The 21251-nt window shown below is 43.7% G+C and overlaps 6 protein-coding genes across 6 annotated transcripts; 4 read left to right on the top strand and 2 right to left on the bottom strand.

Annotated features, from left to right (window-relative positions):
- Positions 1-1693: 1693 nt before the first annotated feature.
- Bfra_001750 (putative c2h2 finger domain protein) lies at positions 1694-4337 on the top strand (the record flags this gene model as incomplete). Its single annotated transcript, XM_037332175.1, has 3 exons — positions 1694-1847; positions 2000-4142; positions 4196-4337. 3 exons carry the CDS (start codon positions 1694-1696, stop codon positions 4335-4337), a joined length of 2439 nt encoding a protein of 812 aa, XP_037196329.1.
- Positions 4338-7182: 2845 nt separating this feature from the next.
- Positions 7183-8371, top strand: Bfra_001751 (putative glycoside hydrolase family 16 protein; the record flags this gene model as incomplete). The annotated part of the gene is made up of 2 exons (XM_037332176.1): positions 7183-7641; positions 7700-8371. The coding sequence occupies 2 exons, from the start codon at positions 7183-7185 to the stop codon at positions 8369-8371; spliced, it is 1131 nt and encodes a 376-aa protein (XP_037196330.1).
- A 745-nt stretch (positions 8372-9116) lies between these two features.
- Bfra_001752 (putative et-dependent rrna methyltransferase spb1 protein) lies at positions 9117-11704 on the bottom strand (the record flags this gene model as incomplete). The annotated part of the gene is made up of 3 exons (XM_037332177.1): positions 9117-9670; positions 9727-11482; positions 11537-11704. 3 exons carry the CDS (start codon positions 11702-11704, stop codon positions 9117-9119), a joined length of 2478 nt encoding a protein of 825 aa, XP_037196331.1.
- Positions 11705-12091: 387 nt separating this feature from the next.
- On the top strand, positions 12092-14251 carry Bfra_001753 (putative wd domain protein; the record flags this gene model as incomplete). Its single annotated transcript, XM_037332178.1, has 1 exon — positions 12092-14251. The coding sequence occupies one exon, from the start codon at positions 12092-12094 to the stop codon at positions 14249-14251; it is 2160 nt and encodes a 719-aa protein (XP_037196332.1).
- Positions 14252-14818: 567 nt separating this feature from the next.
- On the top strand, positions 14819-16222 carry Bfra_001754 (putative phospholipase a2 protein; the record flags this gene model as incomplete). The annotated part of the gene is made up of 5 exons (XM_037332179.1): positions 14819-14980; positions 15078-15315; positions 15370-15476; positions 15530-15921; positions 16126-16222. 5 exons carry the CDS (start codon positions 14819-14821, stop codon positions 16220-16222), a joined length of 996 nt encoding a protein of 331 aa, XP_037196333.1.
- Positions 16223-16506: 284 nt separating this feature from the next.
- On the bottom strand, positions 16507-17960 carry Bfra_001755 (putative heme-binding peroxidase protein; the record flags this gene model as incomplete). The annotated part of the gene is made up of 2 exons (XM_037332180.1): positions 16507-17825; positions 17882-17960. 2 exons carry the CDS (start codon positions 17958-17960, stop codon positions 16507-16509), a joined length of 1398 nt encoding a protein of 465 aa, XP_037196334.1.
- Positions 17961-21251: the final 3291 nt, after the last annotated feature.

Genomic DNA, 21251 nt, shown 5'->3' on the forward strand with positions numbered 1-21251 from the left:
TTTCGCCCCGAAAACCTCCAAGCTATAAATAATAGATCGGATGGCGAGATCAGTCATTGAACAACAGCAAGCAACAACAAAACTTGACTCCCTCCTCCAGATTTTCGAGTCCAATCCAGTTTTCTAACCAACCACCTCAAACATTGCGAATTATGCAACAAGTTACAAGTACCAGCTGAAGTTAAATTGGGAAGTGCAGCAGTGCAGCGCAGACTGTGCAGTGCAGTGTGCACAGTTCAATTAGTTGTACGTACCTAGGCTAATATTCTGATTCAATTAAACCCAATAGCTCTCTCAAACCAGTGCCGCTATTATCTTATTATCTTTCTTTCTTTCTTTCGGAGAAGAAATTTAATTGATACTCGGGACTAAGCAAAATAAGAACAAGAATCATAATCAAAAGTAAAACCCTGGTATTAATCATTCAAAGGGGGGTGGCGGCGCGATCTCACTGCGCGTACCTACTCTATCGAGCATTTAGTATCTACTTTATACCTCCACTATCACTTCCTTCCGACGCGACATGCCTTGATGCTATTCCTCCTTTTATGAAAATTTCCATCACATACCGACCTAGGTATATACCTAATAGGTAGGTAGGTACCTAAGCACTCACACAAGAGATGTTTGATTGCCGAATCCGAATGGGATTGATTATGTTGGGGGTTGGATTGAGATTGGGTTTGCATTAGGATATGAGGAGGAGTATAATAGAAGACGAAGATGGTGTAAGATCTAGAGAGAGATACAAGGGAATGGAAGAACAAAAGAACCGTCTGCTGGATGATTACCTAGTACCTGGTACTTGAGAATACCTACGTCGTACATCACCTAATTTTCTAGCTCTCATAACTTTTGAACAAATTTGATACACTATACCTGGTATTTACAAACTATACCTGGTATTTATAAACTACACCTAGTATTTATCTATCTCGATTTCATATAGATTATTAAAGAACAAGAACAAGAGCAAGAACAAGAGCAAGAACAGGAACAAGAACAGGAACAGGAACATAAATATAATCATAATCATAAGCATAATCATGAATGCCCAGATATGAACATCATCATGAACGAGAACAAGAATAACACGTCCCAGGGAAAATAATCATTTTTTTATTTTTTTGCATAAGAAATTCACGCTAACTCGCTAACTCAGCGGGTTCTCTCGAGATGATCCACACCCACCTTCACCTTTCACTAAAATTCCCATCAGTCCCCCTCCCCTCTCCCATCCCCTCTCTTTTAACAGCTTTCACCCCTCATTCATTCCATCATCTTTTCATCAAACACACTCTTGTTTTTTCTTCCAATTTTTATCAAAACATTCCTCCTTAGTATTTCGTGATTGTCATTCACACACTTAATTCTCATTCCATCAACCCCTCGAGACTCTGAACCTTTGAATATCTCCATCTTTCGTCGACGCGACCCCGTGGTTTTACACTCTTTAACCAATTCCACACGGCCTCTGCCATCGAATCAATACCCCCAAATATACCCATCCATCTATGACAATAAGTCCACATCAAATGAACAATTCATACATCAAGCAATACACACTTTAAACCTTACGCCCCTCCTCCGCGAGTCAGTCGATATTCAACCATCGATCTGTGAATCATTTCGAAGCTTAATATCGAGTGCGAAGCGTGTAGTCAAGTCAAGTCAGAAGAGTTCCTCGAACACGATGCCTGTCGCAGCCTTAAATATCTTGCCTGCGGGTGCATCATCAACGTCAACAATAAGGAAGTCGTCCCTTGTTCCGGAGAAGAAGTACAAATGTCAATTTTGTAATAGAGCTTTCAGCAGGAGTGAACATCGTAGTAGACATGAGAGATCACGTAAGTTTTTGGTGTTCCTTACACTCCTTTCAGCCTTCCCCCCCCTTGAATCGAATCGCGTGGTTGATTTATCAACACTGGATTGCGACGACGATTACACCATTACAATTCCATCGCGACAATTGAATAACATATTAACATCATCGTCGCAGATACTAAGGAGCGTCCATTCAAGTGCATGAAGTGTAGAAGTACCTTTGTGCGACGCGATTTGTTGCTCCGACATGATCGAACCGTACACGCCAAAGATGGAGGTATTCCTTTACATAGTGATGTAAAGCGACGTGCCGGCCCCAAGGCATCCGTGGTATCCGGCTCAGCCAAATCAGCCATCGCTATTGACACATCGGCCCTTGAACAGATCGAGGCCAGTAGTGATGGGTTAGTTGACCTAGAGACTGCCGCTATGTTGATGACCGACCTTCACCACAAAGCTACTGCAGCAATGCGCAACGCAGGCGTAGGCCCATATGAGAATAGACCTGGAATGGCTTTCTCTCATAATGGAACTCCGCTCATGGAACCATCCGTCACATATCCTTCGGGGGCGATTTCGCTTCCCCAGGTCCCGTGGGATTCTTTCATGCCGCAGTCTGTAACGGAGCCAAAGTCTCATTCAATCACCTCGGGCGCTTCTGGTTCTCAAGATTCCCAGACGTCTTATACAAGCGGTAGTACGATGCAACCTCATCCTAATCAGCTTCCACCTATCGTAAAGCACAAGGCGTCGTCAAGCTATAATGGACTCGTCCCCGCGTTACAGTCCATGATTGATTCATTGCCACCCTCAATGGCTTCCACCCCCCAATTGTCACCAATACAGCCCCGTTCCGAAGCAGCAACGATGAGAGCACCTCAAGTCACTGGCGACGAAGAACGCAACATCATCTTGGACAATATCCGTGGCCATGATAGTGAACGAGCAATTCCAGAAGGCTTTCGTCTCCCCCCGTTGGCATCGTTGAACCGATTTCTTTCGACCTACTTCAGCTTATTCCATCATCACCTACCCTTCTTGCACCCTTCAACTTTTAAACCAACGCAAGTCTCACCACCACTTCTCCTTGCTGTGCTATCCATTGGCGCTCTTTATGCCTTCGATCAAGACCATGCATATATGATGCACATTGGTTCCAAGGTTCTCGTAAATCAGTTTTTACAAAACAAGGAGAATTTCAGCTCACGCAAGTGTCCTTTGTGGACCATGCAAAGCTCACTTCTCAACATGATTTTCGCAAGCTGGAGTGGAGATCCAAAGGGGTTGGAATGGGCTTGCTCGATCAAGAGTTTACTCGCTAACATGGTTGCTGGTAATCGTTACGAGCTGAAGCTTCGCACCGACGCTCGAGAAGATGCTGCGCCTACCAGATCCGAATGGGTGGAAGATGAGGGCTGTCGACGCACGTACTATGCAGTATACATCTTCTTTGGCTTATTGACATTGACATACAACCATACGCCCGCTATCAGTTTTAACGAGTTTGAAGATCTACAGCTTCCCTCGACTGAAGCGATGTGGAATCTTAATGTTTCCGACGAAACTACCTGGAAAGAACACCTCAAAGCTGCCGATATACCATCATTCATGGAGGCTCACGATAACCTCTTTCAGGGCGAATCATTACGCTACAGTGCTTTCGCAACTCGTGTTATGATCAATGCGCTTTTCCTTGAGATCTGGTACCATAAGCGCAGCCCGGAAGCACTTCAAGATATGGTCTTGGAATTCAAACTCCGTCTGGCGTTGGAGACCTGGGAGAAATCACTTGACCTTTGTGAGCCGGAGATTGTTTCAGTTCCACTCAATGCCCCTCACAAAGGACATCCATTGATCTTTAATGCTATGGCCCTGTTCCGCAATGCCAAGGCTCGTCTTGAGGTTGACCTTAAATCAATTCAAGAAGTTCTGAGGTATCATGATTCTTATGAAGTTGCTGCTGCCATGTCAAATGCTAGGGACAAGGTCAAGAGGTCCAGCGAGATGATCAAAGTCATTCAAGAATGCTACAATTGCATTGAAACTGCAGCCGTTCAGGGAATTCGCTGGGTTGCTAGGACGTCGGCTACCAACTGGAGTATCGAACATCCTCTTTGTGGCTTGGATCTCATGGTCATCCTCAGCCTGTGGCTCTATCGCCTGGAAAATGACGAGGAGCCTCCGACTGAGGAGGAATTGGTCATGCAAAACAAGATCCGAGCCCTCTTTGACGATGATTCTGTAGGCTATAGCTCCAAGCTTAGCTCTACCGTCGCTCGTGTCTGGGGTAGCATGCTTGATGAAGTTGTCGTTTGGGGGTAAGTCACAATAACGTTCATCATCAAATATACATCATGCTAACATATTATAGAATCACAAAACTCATGGGTGACTCCTTCCGACTTCATTCTCAAGCCCTTGTCGGCTACGAGGACGACATGGAAGTATCGGACGTTTCAACGCCCTCCATGATTTCTCAAGGGATGGATGACGCTGATGATAGCGTGTACTAAGATTGAGTTCTTTTTTTAATGATTGCTATGATTTCCTTTTTTATTTTCCTTGTTAGACTCGGTTTTGATATCCCTCATCTCTTTTTCATCTCACACTATTGGCTTTGACGAGGGTCGACGGTTTATCTTTGGCATTTCCTTTTTCCTTTCTTTGCATATAGCGATTTTACTTTCGGATATCACTTTTTCATGAGCAAATCTTTCTCGGGTCACGGGCAACAATACGGGGCTGGTCGGGCATACTGGGCTTTTCTTCACTTTCGTCTCATATATCATCGCGCTCTCGCGCACCTAATGTCTCTACACTCATACTCATGGCTGGCCCACTGGTGTTGCTTCTGCCCTTGTCCTATTAGCACTACCAATTTTTAATTGTTTTTGTTTCTCCTCTTGGTCATCCATTTCAGCTCAGATACCTTGTACCTTGTTCGATATACATTTGGTTTTTGAGTTTGTTTTTACTTTCTCTCTTCTTTTGCGCTTTCTTGGTCATAGTTATTTGCGAAATGTTTTGATGGATTTTATTTGCATGAAGGAGAGGCGGAAATTGGAATTGGTTGGTTGGTTAGTACTTGAGAAATGGCAACTTGGGCACGAAAGGTTTAATGTCACCTGATGGTGAATGGTGATTGGGCTGATCGGTGTATGTATAGATAGTCAGTATCTCAGCATTCTTGGTCTAATCGTTGCTTCTCTCGCAAAACGAGGCGACATCCCAGCGTCTTATCAATCAATATTATATGTCTACTCCCACACCTCGTCTTCTGACCCTTTTAAACTCAATGCGCAGTGAAACGTGACGTGAACAATAACTTACGTGGCGGGTGGTGAATGCATGTAGCCGAGTGAGGAAGTCTCTTTCATCTCCAAAGCCTAGTTCTATCCGTCTTTCTGTTATGCCTGGTGTTGACAAACGAACAACCTGTGAGCCCTCAATCTTTTTCCAAATCAATGTAGGAGTTATTCTTGGTTACAATTTTTAGTTACAACTGGGTGCAATCGGAGGAGATTAACATGTGGTCTGTCTACTCTTTATGTTCTGATTGGGTAAATATGTTGTGTTGCATTAAGCAGTCTCATAAAATGATCTTTGGCACCTGCGCCTTGTGATGGAAGTTATCAAATCTAATTATTGTACATGTGATTTCAGCAAGACGCCCAATGAAGTAGTAAGAGTAGACAAGCGAGTAGATTTTGAGAAAGTTTTAGATTCTTAGCTCATTTGTTCGATGACTTCATGTCTTCATCATGACCCAGTAATAAGTGCACGGCGATGAACGATGATGGGACTAGCTCGCAGTGTCTAAAGTCAATTCTTTTGACAATTTCAAGTATGACATGCGGGGGAGGGGGGGATGTGCTTTGATGTCAGGGATAAATTTTCCCTCTGATTTTTCGTCTGGTTTTATTGGTTGGCTGTGTGGTAAATGAATGCAAGCTAGTACGATATGTAGCTAGAAGCCAATTATTCGTATCCTCTAGAGTAGAGTGTCAACAAACGTTATTCATCACCTTCACTCAATGGATGATTTCTCTTTCTATCTTGTGAACTTCTTCCAAAACTCTGCTATAATAGAATTCGGGGAAATAGAGTATCTTTTTATCGATGTAGGTAGACCGTCTTATTCAGTGCAGACAATGGAGCGTTTAAAGACCTCTTTGTCTTCCACTGATGGAGTGTCGATTCAATCTGTGCAACATTGAGCCGTGTTGCCAAATCTACATGGTTGGATGAAACGCAGATTTGTATCACATCGATCTCCCGTTCACTCTGCAATACCTTTCTAGGTAGGTGGAAGGAATGAAGTGAGTGGTAACAAACACTCACATGCAAACGATAGATAATCGAGCATCAAAGAATCTTATTAGTTCTATACTGTTAGGGGATCACAAGGAAGTGTCAGTGGAGAGATGGATATGAAGAACGGTAAGGGTCAGAGCAAGAGAAGGAGAGGGAAAGGACAAAAGTATGGAACCCCGTGTGAGGAGTGAATGTGGAGGGGTTTCGTTCCTGCATTTGATTTGCGTTGCGTTGTGTTGCGTTGTGTTGCATACCTCCTACCTTACTAACAATATGATTATGATTATGATTATGGTATAACACAATATAAAATACAGGTACGTATTTACCAATTTCTTCATCGGATTCGCGCGCAGAAAGATCAAAGTAGGTAGGTAGGTAGGTAAATCATCTTATATTTATGGAGGAGAATAGTAAACATACATATTCATATTCACATCCATATACCTTCCATTTCCACTTCCAGTCTTGATTTTTAATTGCTCTTGCCTCTAACTTCACTTTCACCTACAACACACAATACGTCTGATACACCATACGCTCTTTCTTCTTCCATCACTCTCTTTTCATCCCTTTGATATACTTTCGTTCATCCTCTTAATGCAGACTTCCATCAACTCACTATCTCTTTCCGTCAATCATTTACTCTTCTCTTTCTCAAAAACTGCCTCTTTCTTTAATAATCAACCTTCGTCCTCCCATTACTCACTGCCCACCATTCGTCAACCCCTCATCTTCACGACTACAACGACGACTACTTCTTCACCCATCATGCCGTGGTGATCTTTCCATAAAACCATCTGGCAAAGGCTATCTTCCGACAAGTACAAATCAAACACTCTTTTTTCCCCTTTGACTTTGTACTTTCTGTCCCGTTCAGTCAACAGGTGAATTTTCGCTTTCATTTCAAACGCAGTGCAATTTGGCGATAACACTACAACCTGTACATCAAGAGAAGATACTTGTTTGTTTTCGTTGTACCACTTTGCCTTGACCGCATACAATAACAATATCATTCATCCCAAAGATTCTGTCTCATTTAAAATGCGATTCATTATCCCAATAGTCCTGTCCTTCGCAGGCCATGCGGCTGCAGACTGTGAATGCGGCTATTCATCCTCCATCGGCGACTCTGTGGAACCTTACATCTTTACTGACCTTATCGAGTCTGACTTCTTGCACATTCCCAATATCACTCTTGATTCGGACTGGAGACGACAACAGTTTAATATGTCGGCTGCTGCTGGACGTGGTCCTTACGGTATGAACTACAGCATTGAACAGGTCACGTCAAATCCTATACTTAATGAGAATACATGGTCTGGAGATGGGGAATTTGGCGTTGATCCTGGTGTACAGCTCACCGTTAGTGGAGGTGATCCTGCCAATGGATTTGTTCAGACTGCGGAGATAGATTCTGCCCGTGAAGATTTACTCTGGGGAACATACAGAGCTGCTATGAAATTGACCTTAGCTCCTGGTACATGTGCTGCTTTCTTCTGGGTAAGTTCTTCTTGTCCAAGCAGATACATCTATGATTCAGATACTAATTATGATTTAGTACTTTAACGACAGCCAAGAGATTGATATGGAGTTTCTTTCTTCCCAGTTTGACGTTGAAAACAATACATTCCCTGTCAATCTTGTTCTACAATCGGTGCAGTCAGTCCAAGCTGGCTACAATGCTGCCGGCACTGGCAACTATGTTGTGGCAAACCTTCCCTTTAACCCGACTACTGGCTACCACGAATATCGTATCGACTTTATCCCAGGAAATGTCATATTTTATGCCGATGGGCAAATCCTGGCAGAGATGAACAGCACCGCAGTTCCGACATCGCCTGGTCATATGATTATCACACAATGGAGCAATGGGAACCCTTTGTGGTCCTCAGGTCCGCCGTCACACGATGCGGTCATCTCTGTTAGCTATGTGAAAGCCTACTTTAATTCCTCGGATCCAATGCGCGAGATAGGTCTGACAAAACGATGCAAAGACCCTAGGGCTGAGAATGCCGTTTGTGCCATTCCAGACCAAACTTCAGCCCCCAATCCGGATGGAAACAATGGTAATGTTTCAGCAAGTACATATTTCTTCAGCAACCAAAAGAATGAGACGAACAATCAGACAGTGTACAAAAAGAGCGAAGCTACCACGGCAGCAACCGCTGGACCTCATGGCTCGATATCTCTTTTCCTTCTCCTTTCTATGATCGCCATCGCCTTGCTATGAAAGACCATTTTAGGTTGAGACAATGCGTCCACCTTTGTGCTCGTGGGAGTTTTCTTTCCTCGACTAACAGCTTTACCAAGCATTTGATTCATGATTTCAGGGGTGATAACAGGAGAACAGGAGTTGAGGTTAACTTTGGAATTGCTTTTTTCAAGAACCGGATGGGATACCCAAATCTTTGGAGGAATGGCGCTATTGCTTGATCATTGTATTATACTGGCCATACTAGAGGCGATGGTTATGCGTATATTTGTATCTATCCAGCCCAAAGGAACATGTAGATCAAAGGTCAGGAAACCCCGGTTACTAATCGATACGTCTTGCTCAACTGGGGTACATAATAAACCAAACAATAATTTTAGAGGGTTCTGGATCAGCTTTGAGAATGAAAGCAGACTACCAAAGAAACAAATTGCATATCGAGGTTGAATGAACCTCTTTTATAAAGCTCATAATACTTTCATTCAATCTTCCACTCCAAATTTAACTTTTAATGATCTCTTAGACTTCGTGATTTCATGGCACCATAACAACGGTGTAGTTCGCAAGTGGAAATAGAACATAGGTAATCTCTCAGGCTTATATTTTGGTGCACACTTCTTCTGTCCATAATGTGTTGAAGCATGATATATCGATTATCAAGTGTATTGTTGTTTCCAGACACTTGTGTGAGTTTTCTTCTTAATGTGTTGTACAAACGCATCCTCATTCTCATACCCAACATTAAACGCCACTAATTAATAGATCACTTTCTCTTCTTAGCCGCTCTCTTGAGACCCCTAACATCCTTCTTCAGTCTAGCATCCACAATCTTGTATTTACCCTTGACACCCCTTGGTCTACCCGCAATTCCTCTATTACCACCAGTAGCGACCACAACCTTCACGTTTTGCTTTGGTTTCTTCTTTGCCGCTTTGCTCATCAGCTTTCCAATACTATTCGCTTTCTCCTTCTCCGTCATGCCCTCCTCATCAGCTAACAATGCAGACTTCTTCCTCAATTTTTCGAGTCGCTGCGCTGCCTTGAACTTCTTACGATCTTTGGCTTCGCGGACCTTCTTGATTGGTCGAGCGTTCAGTGCGCGCAGCTTCTCCTTGATGGCTGCAGCACCGGCAGCCGAAATTGGGCGATGCGGTTTATCGTGCTTGCCTTCGTCGTCAAGGAACCAGTCGGGAAGACCGTCACGGTCTTTGAACGCATATTTATTGAAGCTTTCATCGGCGAGGTCGTACATGGATTTTTGACCAGAAGCGATTTGCTGAGCGAGGGTCATAGCCTCGGCGGTGATGATGTCGATGTCTATGGGAGGTCATGTTAGCAAATTTGTAAGAGCCCCGGAATCAGAAACCACATACCTAATCGTCCATCCTTTTTAGGTTCTTCATCTTCCCACTGTTCTTCACCCTCTCTGCGTTTGACGACTTCGAAACCATTTTCATCATCGCTGCTATCACTTTCTTCGGGCGCTTCTTCCATAATCTCGTCTTCTTCTTCCTCTTCGATCACTCTATCCTTCATAAGCTCGTCGAGATCGGCTTGAACTCCTTCATCTTCCTCTTCGGCCTCTTCCTCTGATTCCTCTTCAGGGATACCTCCAATATCTTTGAAGATATCCTGGTCGAAAAATTGAGTTGCTCTTTTCGAAAGCCCACCTGTTTTCTTCTCATTTCGTTCCAAATCAGTCAATAAAGACTGTTTGGAAGGCTCTTCGTCATCAGATTCATCGCTACTGTCTTCTTCCAGATTGTCGTCGTCACTCTGTTCCTCCGCTGCTGAAAATCCTTCCCAGTCACCATCTTCATGCTCCTTCCTTGCCTTCTTGGCGCGGAACTTTGCATCGGCACTTGATTTTTGTTCCTGATACATCTCATACATCGAGTCAAGCTCCCTGTCGAGTCGATCTTGCTCATCGTCGCTCTCGCTATCTTCCGAGGCATATCCACCTTCCTCCTTTCTAGGGTCGGATTCTTTCAAAATTGCCATTTTTCCCTTTGCAATCTTGTTTGAAGCACCGGCCTTGTCTATTGCTTTCAGTCCAAACATAGAACCTTCACCGTTTGGTCCTGCTTGTTCTAAGCCGATATCTGTTGGTGCTGTCATATGCAACTGCATCCGAACAATCTCCCTTTGTTTCTTTTCGTTTTCTCTTCTCTTCTCACGCTTTTTGCGAGAGCTCTCCTTCTCGCTCATAGCCTGTAGTTCCTCCTGGATCTTCAACTCTTCATCCATATCTTCTACCTCGGCCACTTCTTCTGGCTCCGCCTTTGCGCCCTTCTTAGTAGCAAATCCAAACTTTTCTCGTACTTTCAAACGCCATTTCAAAAGGTTTCTGAATTCTTTTCTTCCAAGCACCCTTAGATCTGCACAGTCGTTGCGAATTTCATCGGTCGTTTCTGGCAGCTTATCCAGTGCGGCCAGAGCTACATCACCATTTGGTGGTTGTACAAAACTGAGGCGATTCATGCTACCAAGAATGGCAATGGGATCGGTTGTTTGAATAAATTCGCTGGCCGGAATTTCTTTGAATTGTGTCATATTATCATCCTCATAACCGTCTCTCTTCCTTTTCTTGATCTCTGGATTGAAAACTTTGGCTTCATTATTGGGTGTAGGATCCGAGAGTTCTGCAAAAACGTGTCGAGGGTCGACGAATTTGGGATCAAGATGCTTTGGCGCCTTGAATCCTTGACATACAACGAAAATTTCCGCGGAAACATTTCTGGAAGAGGGAGGTTTCGTTGCTTCGACTTTTGTGAACAATTGGTTGAAAACCCAGAGCAAACTGTTGTAATCTTTGGATCTGAACACTTTTGTAACAAAGGTACCGCCTGGCGCGAGGAATTCCGTTGCAAGCTTCAAAGATTGGAGGGCCAATTCGGCCTGATTGAAAGAATCCTGAACCCAAGCAGTACCAACATTAGGAGCTCCATCGTGCAACACTGTATCTGCCTTCCAGGACTTGAAATGTGTACGAATGGTAGCGCGACATTTCTCGGTCGTAATATCGCTCTGGAAAGTAATAACTCGAGGAATTGGTTTAATGGGAGAAAGATCAACACCGACGATCAAACTGCTCACTGGCATTGTCTCTGCTGCGACTTGACACCATGACTATCGCATCACCAAGTTAGCGGAATCCAGACATATGTTAAAGAATGTACTCACTCCAGGAGCAGCGCAAAGATCCAACAAAACTTTACTCTTCTCCAAAAAGCCATATTTTTTATTCAATTGAATCAATTTGAAAGCAGCTCTGGCTCTGTATCCCTTCTCCTTGGCAAGCTTGTACCATTTATCGAGACGACCTTTACCATGCTTCTTCTGGATACCCATGATGTCGGGTTGTGACGAAGATAATTACTTGAGTGACGTGAGGAAAGTAAATTCCACTTTCTTAATCTCCCAGCAATGAAGAAATCAAAAAAATTTCAGAGGAACGCTTATCTACACGTGATCGTGAGATAAGAGGAAAAGAAAATCGTAACTAGGTAGCGTGATCCATAAAACGCGAACCAGGGATTAAGTTTAAAGTGGCACACGTCCAATAGATGCTTCTCGCGTCTCTTCCGTGGCTATTTCGCTTTTGCTATTTTATACTTCTACTTCATAAGATACCTGACAACTCGATATGTGCATGCGCATACCTTTGCCTTTGCGGTTGCGTATTTCTTGACAATCACTTGTAAACCTTTAATTGTTATTTCTTTCGAATTCGTAATTATGTCTCTCTCACCTTCATCGCATTCTATGGATCTGCCATCCTCTCCTCCGGACATGACCATGGGTTCTCCTCAGCTTCCAAAGCTCCCCCCTTCGATCAGAGTGGGAACACCAAAAAAGGAACGGCGACAAACATCAATTACACCGAGAAGATTTAGGAAATTCTTCGACAATAAGGCTGCCACAATGTCAATGTCTTCACCTTCCGGCCGAGCCCTTAAGGCCTTAGTCAACAACCGTCAGGGAACTCAATCTAGCCCCCTAAAACCTTTCGACAACATGGAGGATCTTCCAGGTCAGGAAAACGAGGAATTAGTTTCAATGCCTAGAGAATTCAAGAGAAGAAAGACGACTCATAGTGATGTCGGTGCGGATATAGGGTCAGACATTGATTGCTCATTTAAAGACCAAACTCGATATGGACAATCGCATCGTGGTTCTTTGAAGATAACCTCTTCATATCCAAAATCGCAGTCGATTCTTGAAGATGTGGAGGAAGAGGGAGAGGAGGGGAAAGATATCATTGAATCTATTTCAAGAGAACCGTTGGAGCGCATTGTTCCCTTCGAGAATCGTGGTTTGAGTGCAAGGCTACTGCAATTGAGCTTGGGCACTTCCAGATCGAGACGAGCCAATCTAGCATACGCTGTCAATGATTGGCGAGATGAGACTGCATCGTTTTACAGTAGACCGGAAGATGTGAGCCATACTTCGAGTCTCTTGGGTGGCAGGGACAGCATACCATTTTGCAACGCCGGTCTGAATACCAATTCTCTAGTAGCCATTGGTGATGATGAAGGACGTATTAGATTAGTGGAATCTGAGAAGAATGGTCAGCCTTCGTTCAGCAGTGTATACCTCGGCTGGCAGGTTCATAAGAACGCGATTATCGATCTTTCACTCTCCGACGATGATTCTTTCATAGCAACGGCATCCGGAGATCTTTCCGCCAAGGTTTCAGACATGACAACACAAAAGCCAATCTCTATCCTCGCGAACCATAGTGCAACACTGAAACAAGTCAGATTTCAACCGGGAGCGAATAACAAGAATGTGCTTGCAACTTCGGGTAGAGATGGTAGTGTTCAGATTTGGGACCTAAGGTGCAAGGGTGATGACGGCCCGATCATGGAGATGCAGAAGCTACCAGGTGAAAGTGTTCCACGTTGTGGCAATGTCAATGGCATTTTGGATGCTCATCACGGTTCACATTCACATGAACCGAAACCCACCGCAAATTCGCGCTCTCTTTCCGCTGCTAAAAAACAACGCATCGGTGACATATCCGTTACGAGTATTCAATTCCTACCACCAGGTCAAGAGCACTTGCTGCTCACGGGATCAGAATCAAATTCTATTGTCAAGCTTTGGGATATCCGTAACTGTTCCAACAAGCGGAAAAGTGGCCAACCAGTTGCATACACTAAACAAATTCCTAGCCATGTCGGCAATCGTCCTTTTGGAATTACCTCTCTCAGTATGAGTCACGACGGAAGCAGGTTTTACAGCGTTTGTAAGGATAATATTGTCTACGCATATTCGACCTCGCATCTTATTCTCGGACATGCACCCGAGTTCGAAAGTGGCAATGGAAAACGAACAGCTCAACGGGCAGCTCAAGAAGGCTTAGGCCCACTCTATGGATTGCGACACCCTTCTTTCCACGTTGCCAACTTTTATATCAAGTCTGCGATTCGCAAACCTGTCAATGGCAATTCCGAGCTTCTAGCTGTGGGTAGCAATGATGGGACTCCAATTCTATTTCCCACCGATGAACGCTACCTCGGCACAAAGGCTAATACTTCTATTCCACTTGAAGGCGTCGCTCAACAGTCCCGAACTCTAAGCTCCACGTCCTTGTCACGATCTGGAAGACTTCATTCAGCTCTTTGGGAAAGTAGGAAAGACACTTCAGCAGAAAACCCAGTACCTATCTACACCCACGGAACAGCGCTGATAAGAGGGCATGCAAGAGAAGTGAGCTCGCTGAGTTGGACAAGCAATGGCGAACTTATTTGTGCAGACGATGACTGGAATGTTAGATGTTGGAGAGAAGGGAGAGATGCTAGAGATTTAAGAATGGGTGGGGAGACTGGAGGAAGACGTTGGGGTTGTGGATGGGCAGATGTAGAAGAGAATTATGACGATGAAGACGAGTAGAATATTGGCCATAAATCGGTGTTTTCCGGAGCGAGGAGAGTGTTTCTTCCGACATGGTCTCAATTTTGTGAAAGATTCGTGCCTACGAGTCAATTACGAGGAGCATGAGTTGCATTGTTTGTTCGGCGTAATAGGTATACCCCAAGGGTCATTATAACTCAGTCACGACGCATTAGGCGATCAGTATATTTTATGTAGCACATCAGTTTTTAATGGTAAAGAGTATTATTCATAGGAGTTTATAGGTAGATCAACTCTTAATTATGAATGCCTTTATGATTTGGATCTGCTCTCGATGCCAAGGAGTCCTTCGCCGCTCATCTCCTAACCTGTGAAATTTTCTAATGCGCTCAAACGAATCGACCTGGAAGTATCATGTCAGAGTGAAAAACTTTGAAGTTAGTGGCGATGATATAAGTTTTATTGATATGATGCTTTCCTGGCATTGCATCCAGCACAAATTTTCTCCACATCAAAATCTTTCACTCCTCAAATCCATGAGACCGAATTTGGCAACATCAACCTTTTACTCTTCCAACAACTAACAATATCATCTTGAAATCCAAGATGGACGCCATTTCATCAGATCCAATAACGGACTTGTTGACTACCTACAACGAGCTCAACTCATCCACAGTAACTATTTTGGATGAGGCACCTTCGGCCCTCGAATTTATGCGCTTCGTTGCCTTGAATCGGCCATTCATAGTACGAGGCTTCGCTTCGGATGTAAGCACCCCCTCTATTCCCTTTTTTACCCCATGCTACACTTACTCCGTACATCTCAACGTATGCGCGTTTCGTATGTTGACGCTCTTGACTCCAGTGGAAAGCAACATCTACTTGGTCACTATCTTATCTCAGATCCACACTCTCATCGCATGAAGTGAACGTAGCAGTGACCCCCCATGGAAACGCCGACTCTCCCACCCTCAACGATGACGGGGACTTGGTTTTTGTGAAGCCTTGGGAAGAACCTCAATCTTTTCCGGAATTCGTCGACTTTGTCTCGCAACAAGAATTGCACGAGAGAAACGAGGAAGAAGTGAGATATGCTCAAACACGTACGAAACCATATCCAGCGTACAGCTGCTATTTACTGGTCTAACATTAAACAGAGAATGACAACCTGCGCAATGAATATTCCTCATTGTTCTCTGATGTCGAACAGGACATATCCTTCGCCAGGATAGCACTCCAACAAGATCCTGATGCCATTAACCTCGTGGGTACCGCCCACCCTCTTCTTCCAAGAACCTTATCTGACACATGATTTAGTGGATAGGAAATTCGCACTCCATCACCTCTCTCCACAAAGACCCTTACCAAAACATTTACGTCCAGATCCTCGGACAAAAACATTTCACTCTACTTCCGCCTCTCTTTCACCCCTGCATCAATGAAGTGCCTCTTCCGTCCACCTCCTACGTCCGTTCTACGTCCGACCCCGCCACCCTCACCATCAAACCAGATTCACCTTCAGTAGAGTTGCCCATCGCAACCTGGGATCCAGATGTACCGTCCCGAAACCCTACGAAATACTCGCATCTAGCTCAGCCAATGCATGTGACTTTGGAGAAGGGAGATATGCTGTACTTGCCAGCATTGTGGTATCACAAAGTAGGACAAAGCTGTGGCGAGGATGGCATTTGTGTTGCTGCTAACTACTGGTATGTATTATGTTATTTTGATATGGACTGTCCTTTCATTTTGGTAGTTTGCTAGGTGGAAGAGCAATTATTACCTTTGCCCACGGGATATTGGCATGTCACGCTGGCAAACTTGATGAGGTCAACCTTTATTAGAAACAGATAGCCATCAATATTTTATACCAGCCAATGTAAAGAGAGACTTGACTGACAATTACATCATAGGTACGACATGGATTTTGGGGGAAGCTTTTGGCCTTTGTGTAATTTCGTTCGAAGTGTCAGTTTACAAGACGAAGCAAAAAAGGAAAGTACAGCATAGCTTGATTGGAAATAGATTAAAACTTTTCGTTAAAGTTTGGGTATGCATGCAAAGAAAGTGATGCGTGAATAGAATGAGTGGTGAAAACGATCAATAGGGGTATCAAATTGTAGCTATCCTAAAAGAGTGTACAGAAAAAAGAGCCATCTAATTATGACCATAGCAGCCATTATGCCCTCATTCAACTTACGGCTCTGAGCCAAACGCACCCGCGAAAGCTCTTACTTCTTTCGTAACGTCGTAGACACATCCCAAATGCAATCTCTATCCAAACGAAGAGTCTATCACACAATATAATACCAAGCTGCAAATGCTGCTGTCAATGCTACTAACGGTCCCCCAAATGTTAAGAGTCCAACAAATAGGCCCGTCCCCGAATATATACCATTCTCTTCTTCTGAGGCTCCACCCTGTGTGAGGGGAGAGATAATGGAATGCTTTCTTGTCAGAGGTCTCATTGTACCAGGAAAGTCATCTTTAAATCTCACCAATTTAGCCATGGGAGCTTCAACAAATGATTCATAGAGACTTGGTTTTCTCTCTAATCGTTCTTCTTCAGTAGAACTCTTCTCTTCTCTCATTTTTGAAAGGCGTTCCTGCGTGAGATCAATACTGCCCCGCGCCATGTTTAGAGGCTTGTGTTCCCGATGTAATCTTGTGGAGCCTGAAGATTTCACTGTCTCCAAATGTTCTTCCGTAGTTCCACATATTGAATCTAGTTCAGAAACCATCATAACCATGAATGAGAATATTGCTTGCGCTTCTTTGATAATGTCGGCCTTTTCGCCATCTGTTAAGAGGACTTCGGCTTCTGCTATTCGCCCTTTAAACTCGCGTTTAATATCTTCGCCATCCTCATCCCCAACAAAATCGAAGAACTGGAGACCTTGTTTCTTCATCATCCGACTACACTCGGAACGTGAAAGTCGACGCGCAGAAGGACGCAATCCTTGTTCGGACTGCACTTTGCTAGGAGGATGGGCGGATCCTGAAGGTCTGGTAACCCCGTAGGGGCGCACGGGAGAGGGGTCTCTTTCCCAAAAGCCTTCCAAGCCACCCGCCGATTTGAGGGAAGCTCGAAGATATCGACCGCCCGAGAACAAGGCCATATATAATACCCACGCATATGCTAACAATACATGTGGGTTTTTTTGGACGGATTTCTTTGTGTGTGCAATAAACTCTGCTAGCCGTCCATCATTCGAGACTGCCTTCAATTGCTCTTCAATCTTATGATCGGGGGTTCCAGTCAAAGTGCGAATGTCAGCTTGGAGGCGTCCGGATCGCAAGAGACCAGGAAGAAGGAGGTGTGAAAGAAGAGACTGAGTTCTTGAGCAGACTTTCGATGCCTGAGAGTCCACAGAGTCCGATCTGCTGCCGAGACCGTCAGATTTTGTTTGTTCATCGTTGAGAGATAGTGGAAGGCAGGGAGCATCTATAATAGTTTGCCATAGTGATTCGAATGTAATGTAAATTGGCGCAATGTGAAGGATGCCCGAGACATAGATGGACGGGTTCGTAGTGTATGGAGGGAGAGCGAGGGGCAAACGAAGGAGAATTAATTTGTTGAGCTGAGAATGGACAGCTCTTGTTGCAATATTGACTAAAAGCTGTTAGCTGTGACATACTAAGGTGGATGATAGAGTGCTTTTTTCTCACTTTGCTCGGATAAGGAATGCTGGTCTGGTGGGGGAGCTTGAAGCGGAGGGTTAGAGTTGACAATATTAGATTCGGCCATAGGTGCGATTTCTCATAGCGTGAATAGCAGAACAAGAAGAATGCTAGAAATATGACACGCAGGAAGGATGTGATAAAGGGGAGTAATAGTAAATAGGTATAGTAGGTTGATATCAATAGGGAATGTATGAGAGAACGGAGGTGGATGCGGATAAGAAAATCGGTGGTCTGACCTCGTCACTTGAGCCTTTTAATCATTCATCACCTGTTTGGAGGCTACCTACTTGCCTACCTACGTTATTCTTAGTCAATACGGCAAGAAGTCACAATGACTCAAGTAGGTTTCATGGCCTTGCGCGACAAAAGGAAAGAGAGAGAGAAGGAGCAAGAGAGAGGGAATGGGGGAATGAGGTAGGGAGAATGGCGCTTTGGTGGTAGGACACGAAGGGAAAGTACTGAATGGTTTTCATCAAAATCATTGCGATTGCAGTACAGTAATTGAATCCCGTTGGCTGTAACGAAAAACAAACATTTTTTGGGGCCAAAAGTAAACATCGTATCGTAGGTCGCGTTGTATATTTTATTCATAGCGCCGGTGTAGATGATGAAGAATTGTTTGCTAGTGTGCTTACCCAGACAAAGTAGAAAAAGTAAATAAGAGCTTGTTATAACTTATTCGTATAAAAACATGAAAATGGTGGTCGTTATTTCTCAAACAGCTGGAGATGTTCAATTTGTGGTCTGATGTTTATATTAATTGTGTTATCATCGTCTTATCAATTGCTTTTTCCGGGGAAGATTTGTGCTATGGTAAATCGGAGAATTTCCCATATCGCCTTATGGGAATTTGCTTTTTTGGTTTTGATAAACTATCCCTGATTGCATTGATGTTACCTCTCTATATGAAGTCTATGTCTCGATGGCTTGAATCCCGTGAGCCCGGTCGCACGATGATGTGACAGATCCATCACGCCAGCTGAAAGTATCAAGAGATGTAACCCTAACACAGCTGGCCACATACCCAAATCCTCCCATCTACTCGTACTTATCTCTGTATGAAGATAGGGCAGTACAGATCGTACAGTGACAGTGACAGTAACAGTACCAGTAACACTCTCGGAAGGAAAGTACAGAATTGCCCGATGCCCTGGGAAAGTTTTGTCGACCTCAATCGGGACTCACCAACACGCAGAGTGAATTCAGATGTTCAATGCGGTCATCTAACTCAAGATATCTATTCTATCTTTGGGAAACCCAGGACTGTGTCTGTGTCGTTCGAGAATCAAATCATCAATCCCTTCTTGTTGGTCTTCGTCTGGCTACCATGTTCTCGCTTGTCTGAATATGGATAGAGTTTATACAACTTTAAGCTCGAACTCGTATACCTACAGTGTAGCAATTCAACAAGGACACCTTCATCAACCCACCAATCCCAATATGTGATTTCACTGATTTGGGATTTACACGCGACCTAAGCGGTTTGCATTACATTGCGATCTGTAGCAGATGTGGTAATCTGAGAGGCAGGATGCTGAGTCACTTACGCATCATAAACTGGAAGTATTGCTTCACCACCAAAGAGACTGACACTTATCAACATGAAGAATTTGCCCTATCAGTCCGGTAGGTAGCGACTTGCTTGACCTCGCTGTAGCGAGGTTTCATACGCGTAAGTATCTCATCCATAAGGCAATTCTGTATAATTCCTATGTTGATCATTCTTTGATCTCTGATTGACTTTCTACGGGATGCCTCACACTCGTATCCGAAGTTAAGTCCATATCGAGCGCAAACTACTATCGAGTTGATCAGTGTCATCTATGCCGGTCATCCTTTTTATTGTTCAGCGGTGGCCGACGATATATATGAGCTTATCAGATGTTCAGTTGCCAAGTTTGTGAAAAAGTCTGCTTGGAATCCTATGAGAATATGAATATTTTATGCAGACATCAAACACTATCTGGCCAAAGTAGTCTTGATATATCTTTGCCATTGTTCCCTCTATTGGAAGCACCAGACTGGAAAGACAACCAATTATTTAATATTTAATCTATATCCATCAGCCTCGAATCAAAGAAATGAGATTGAAGACTTGTCACATAGGCTGTTCCTTAAATAGTACTTGGTTTTCATTTTGTACCATCCTGCAACATCCAAGAACTCTCTGCCTTTATAAATCAATTCAAGCCCATTTAGTGCAAATATCGATCAGATGTTTGGGATTAACAGGGTCTATGAAAGCAGTTGAATATGCAAATGCAGTCGCTTGCCAGATTCGATGGTCTTGTTCAATTTTTTGTAAATTGCCCACATTTTAAGCTGCTGTTGTAGACGTTACAACTCTACAATTATGCCACGGAAGACTGGATTTGCTGGCCAAGAAAGCTCTACCTGCATAGGTAGCTTATGATTTGACCAATATTGTTATTGGATGAGCGGGTCCAATGACCTGTGTAGACAACATATCCGGTGCGGAAGATTCAGGGACTTTAATGAGATTATCAATGATACAAGAACTGAAATAGCAGCTCCAATGATTCAAACCAACAACATAAATCATGATCATATGCAACAAGGATGCGGACACGGATATGGACGAGAAATGAGAGATCGTAGCTCACGGAAACACTTGTCAAGGCAGGCGAATGATAGGGGACAACTTGTAGGTGCAACGATGAAAACATGACAGGAGTACACGGGTGACTTTGAATGGGTTATATCTAGTAAACAAAGAAATGCTGAGATGCATGCGGAATATCTAAGGAGTTCATCGGCTGCTGCGGGAAGCCCTCAAAGTAGCATCGTGATACTGCCTTCGAGAAGGGGTATGAGGAGAAGGAGGGATAGTGGAGAAACTATGAATGATGTATGATGACTTCTTTTTATGTTTTCGTCTGCCAACTATATATCTACACTTTTCGATGATACATGTTTCCTTTTTCCACTCAGTGAGTTGTAGCTCAGTGGAAAATTGTGATGGTAGAATCGGATTTGAGTAAGCAAATTAGACATGCGACTAGTTTGCTTTCTTTATAATTTGATAACTACTTGTTGTTATCTTATCCATCGAAGGTTTCTTAAATTGTTATGTTTGTTGAGACTAGAGGGGGGATGGTAAGTGAAATAATCTCACAAAATATGACTCTGCAGACCCATTGATAGGTTTCGGAGTATGAGACGTAAATTCAGCCACCCAGAGAGAAGTCGACTAATAATACATGCAAGAGCTCATAATATACAGTGTCTATTCCAATAAATTTCAAAGTATAATCAGCGTATATATCTTGACTTTGTCCCAGGTGCTTTGAGAAGGAAAGTCAAATTCACTCATATGGTTGATATCTTTTAGCTC

Source organism: Botrytis fragariae, assembly GCF_013461495.1.
Source record: "Botrytis fragariae strain BVB16 chromosome Unknown tig00000006, whole genome shotgun sequence".
Classification (NCBI taxonomy): domain Eukaryota; kingdom Fungi; phylum Ascomycota; class Leotiomycetes; order Helotiales; family Sclerotiniaceae; genus Botrytis; species Botrytis fragariae.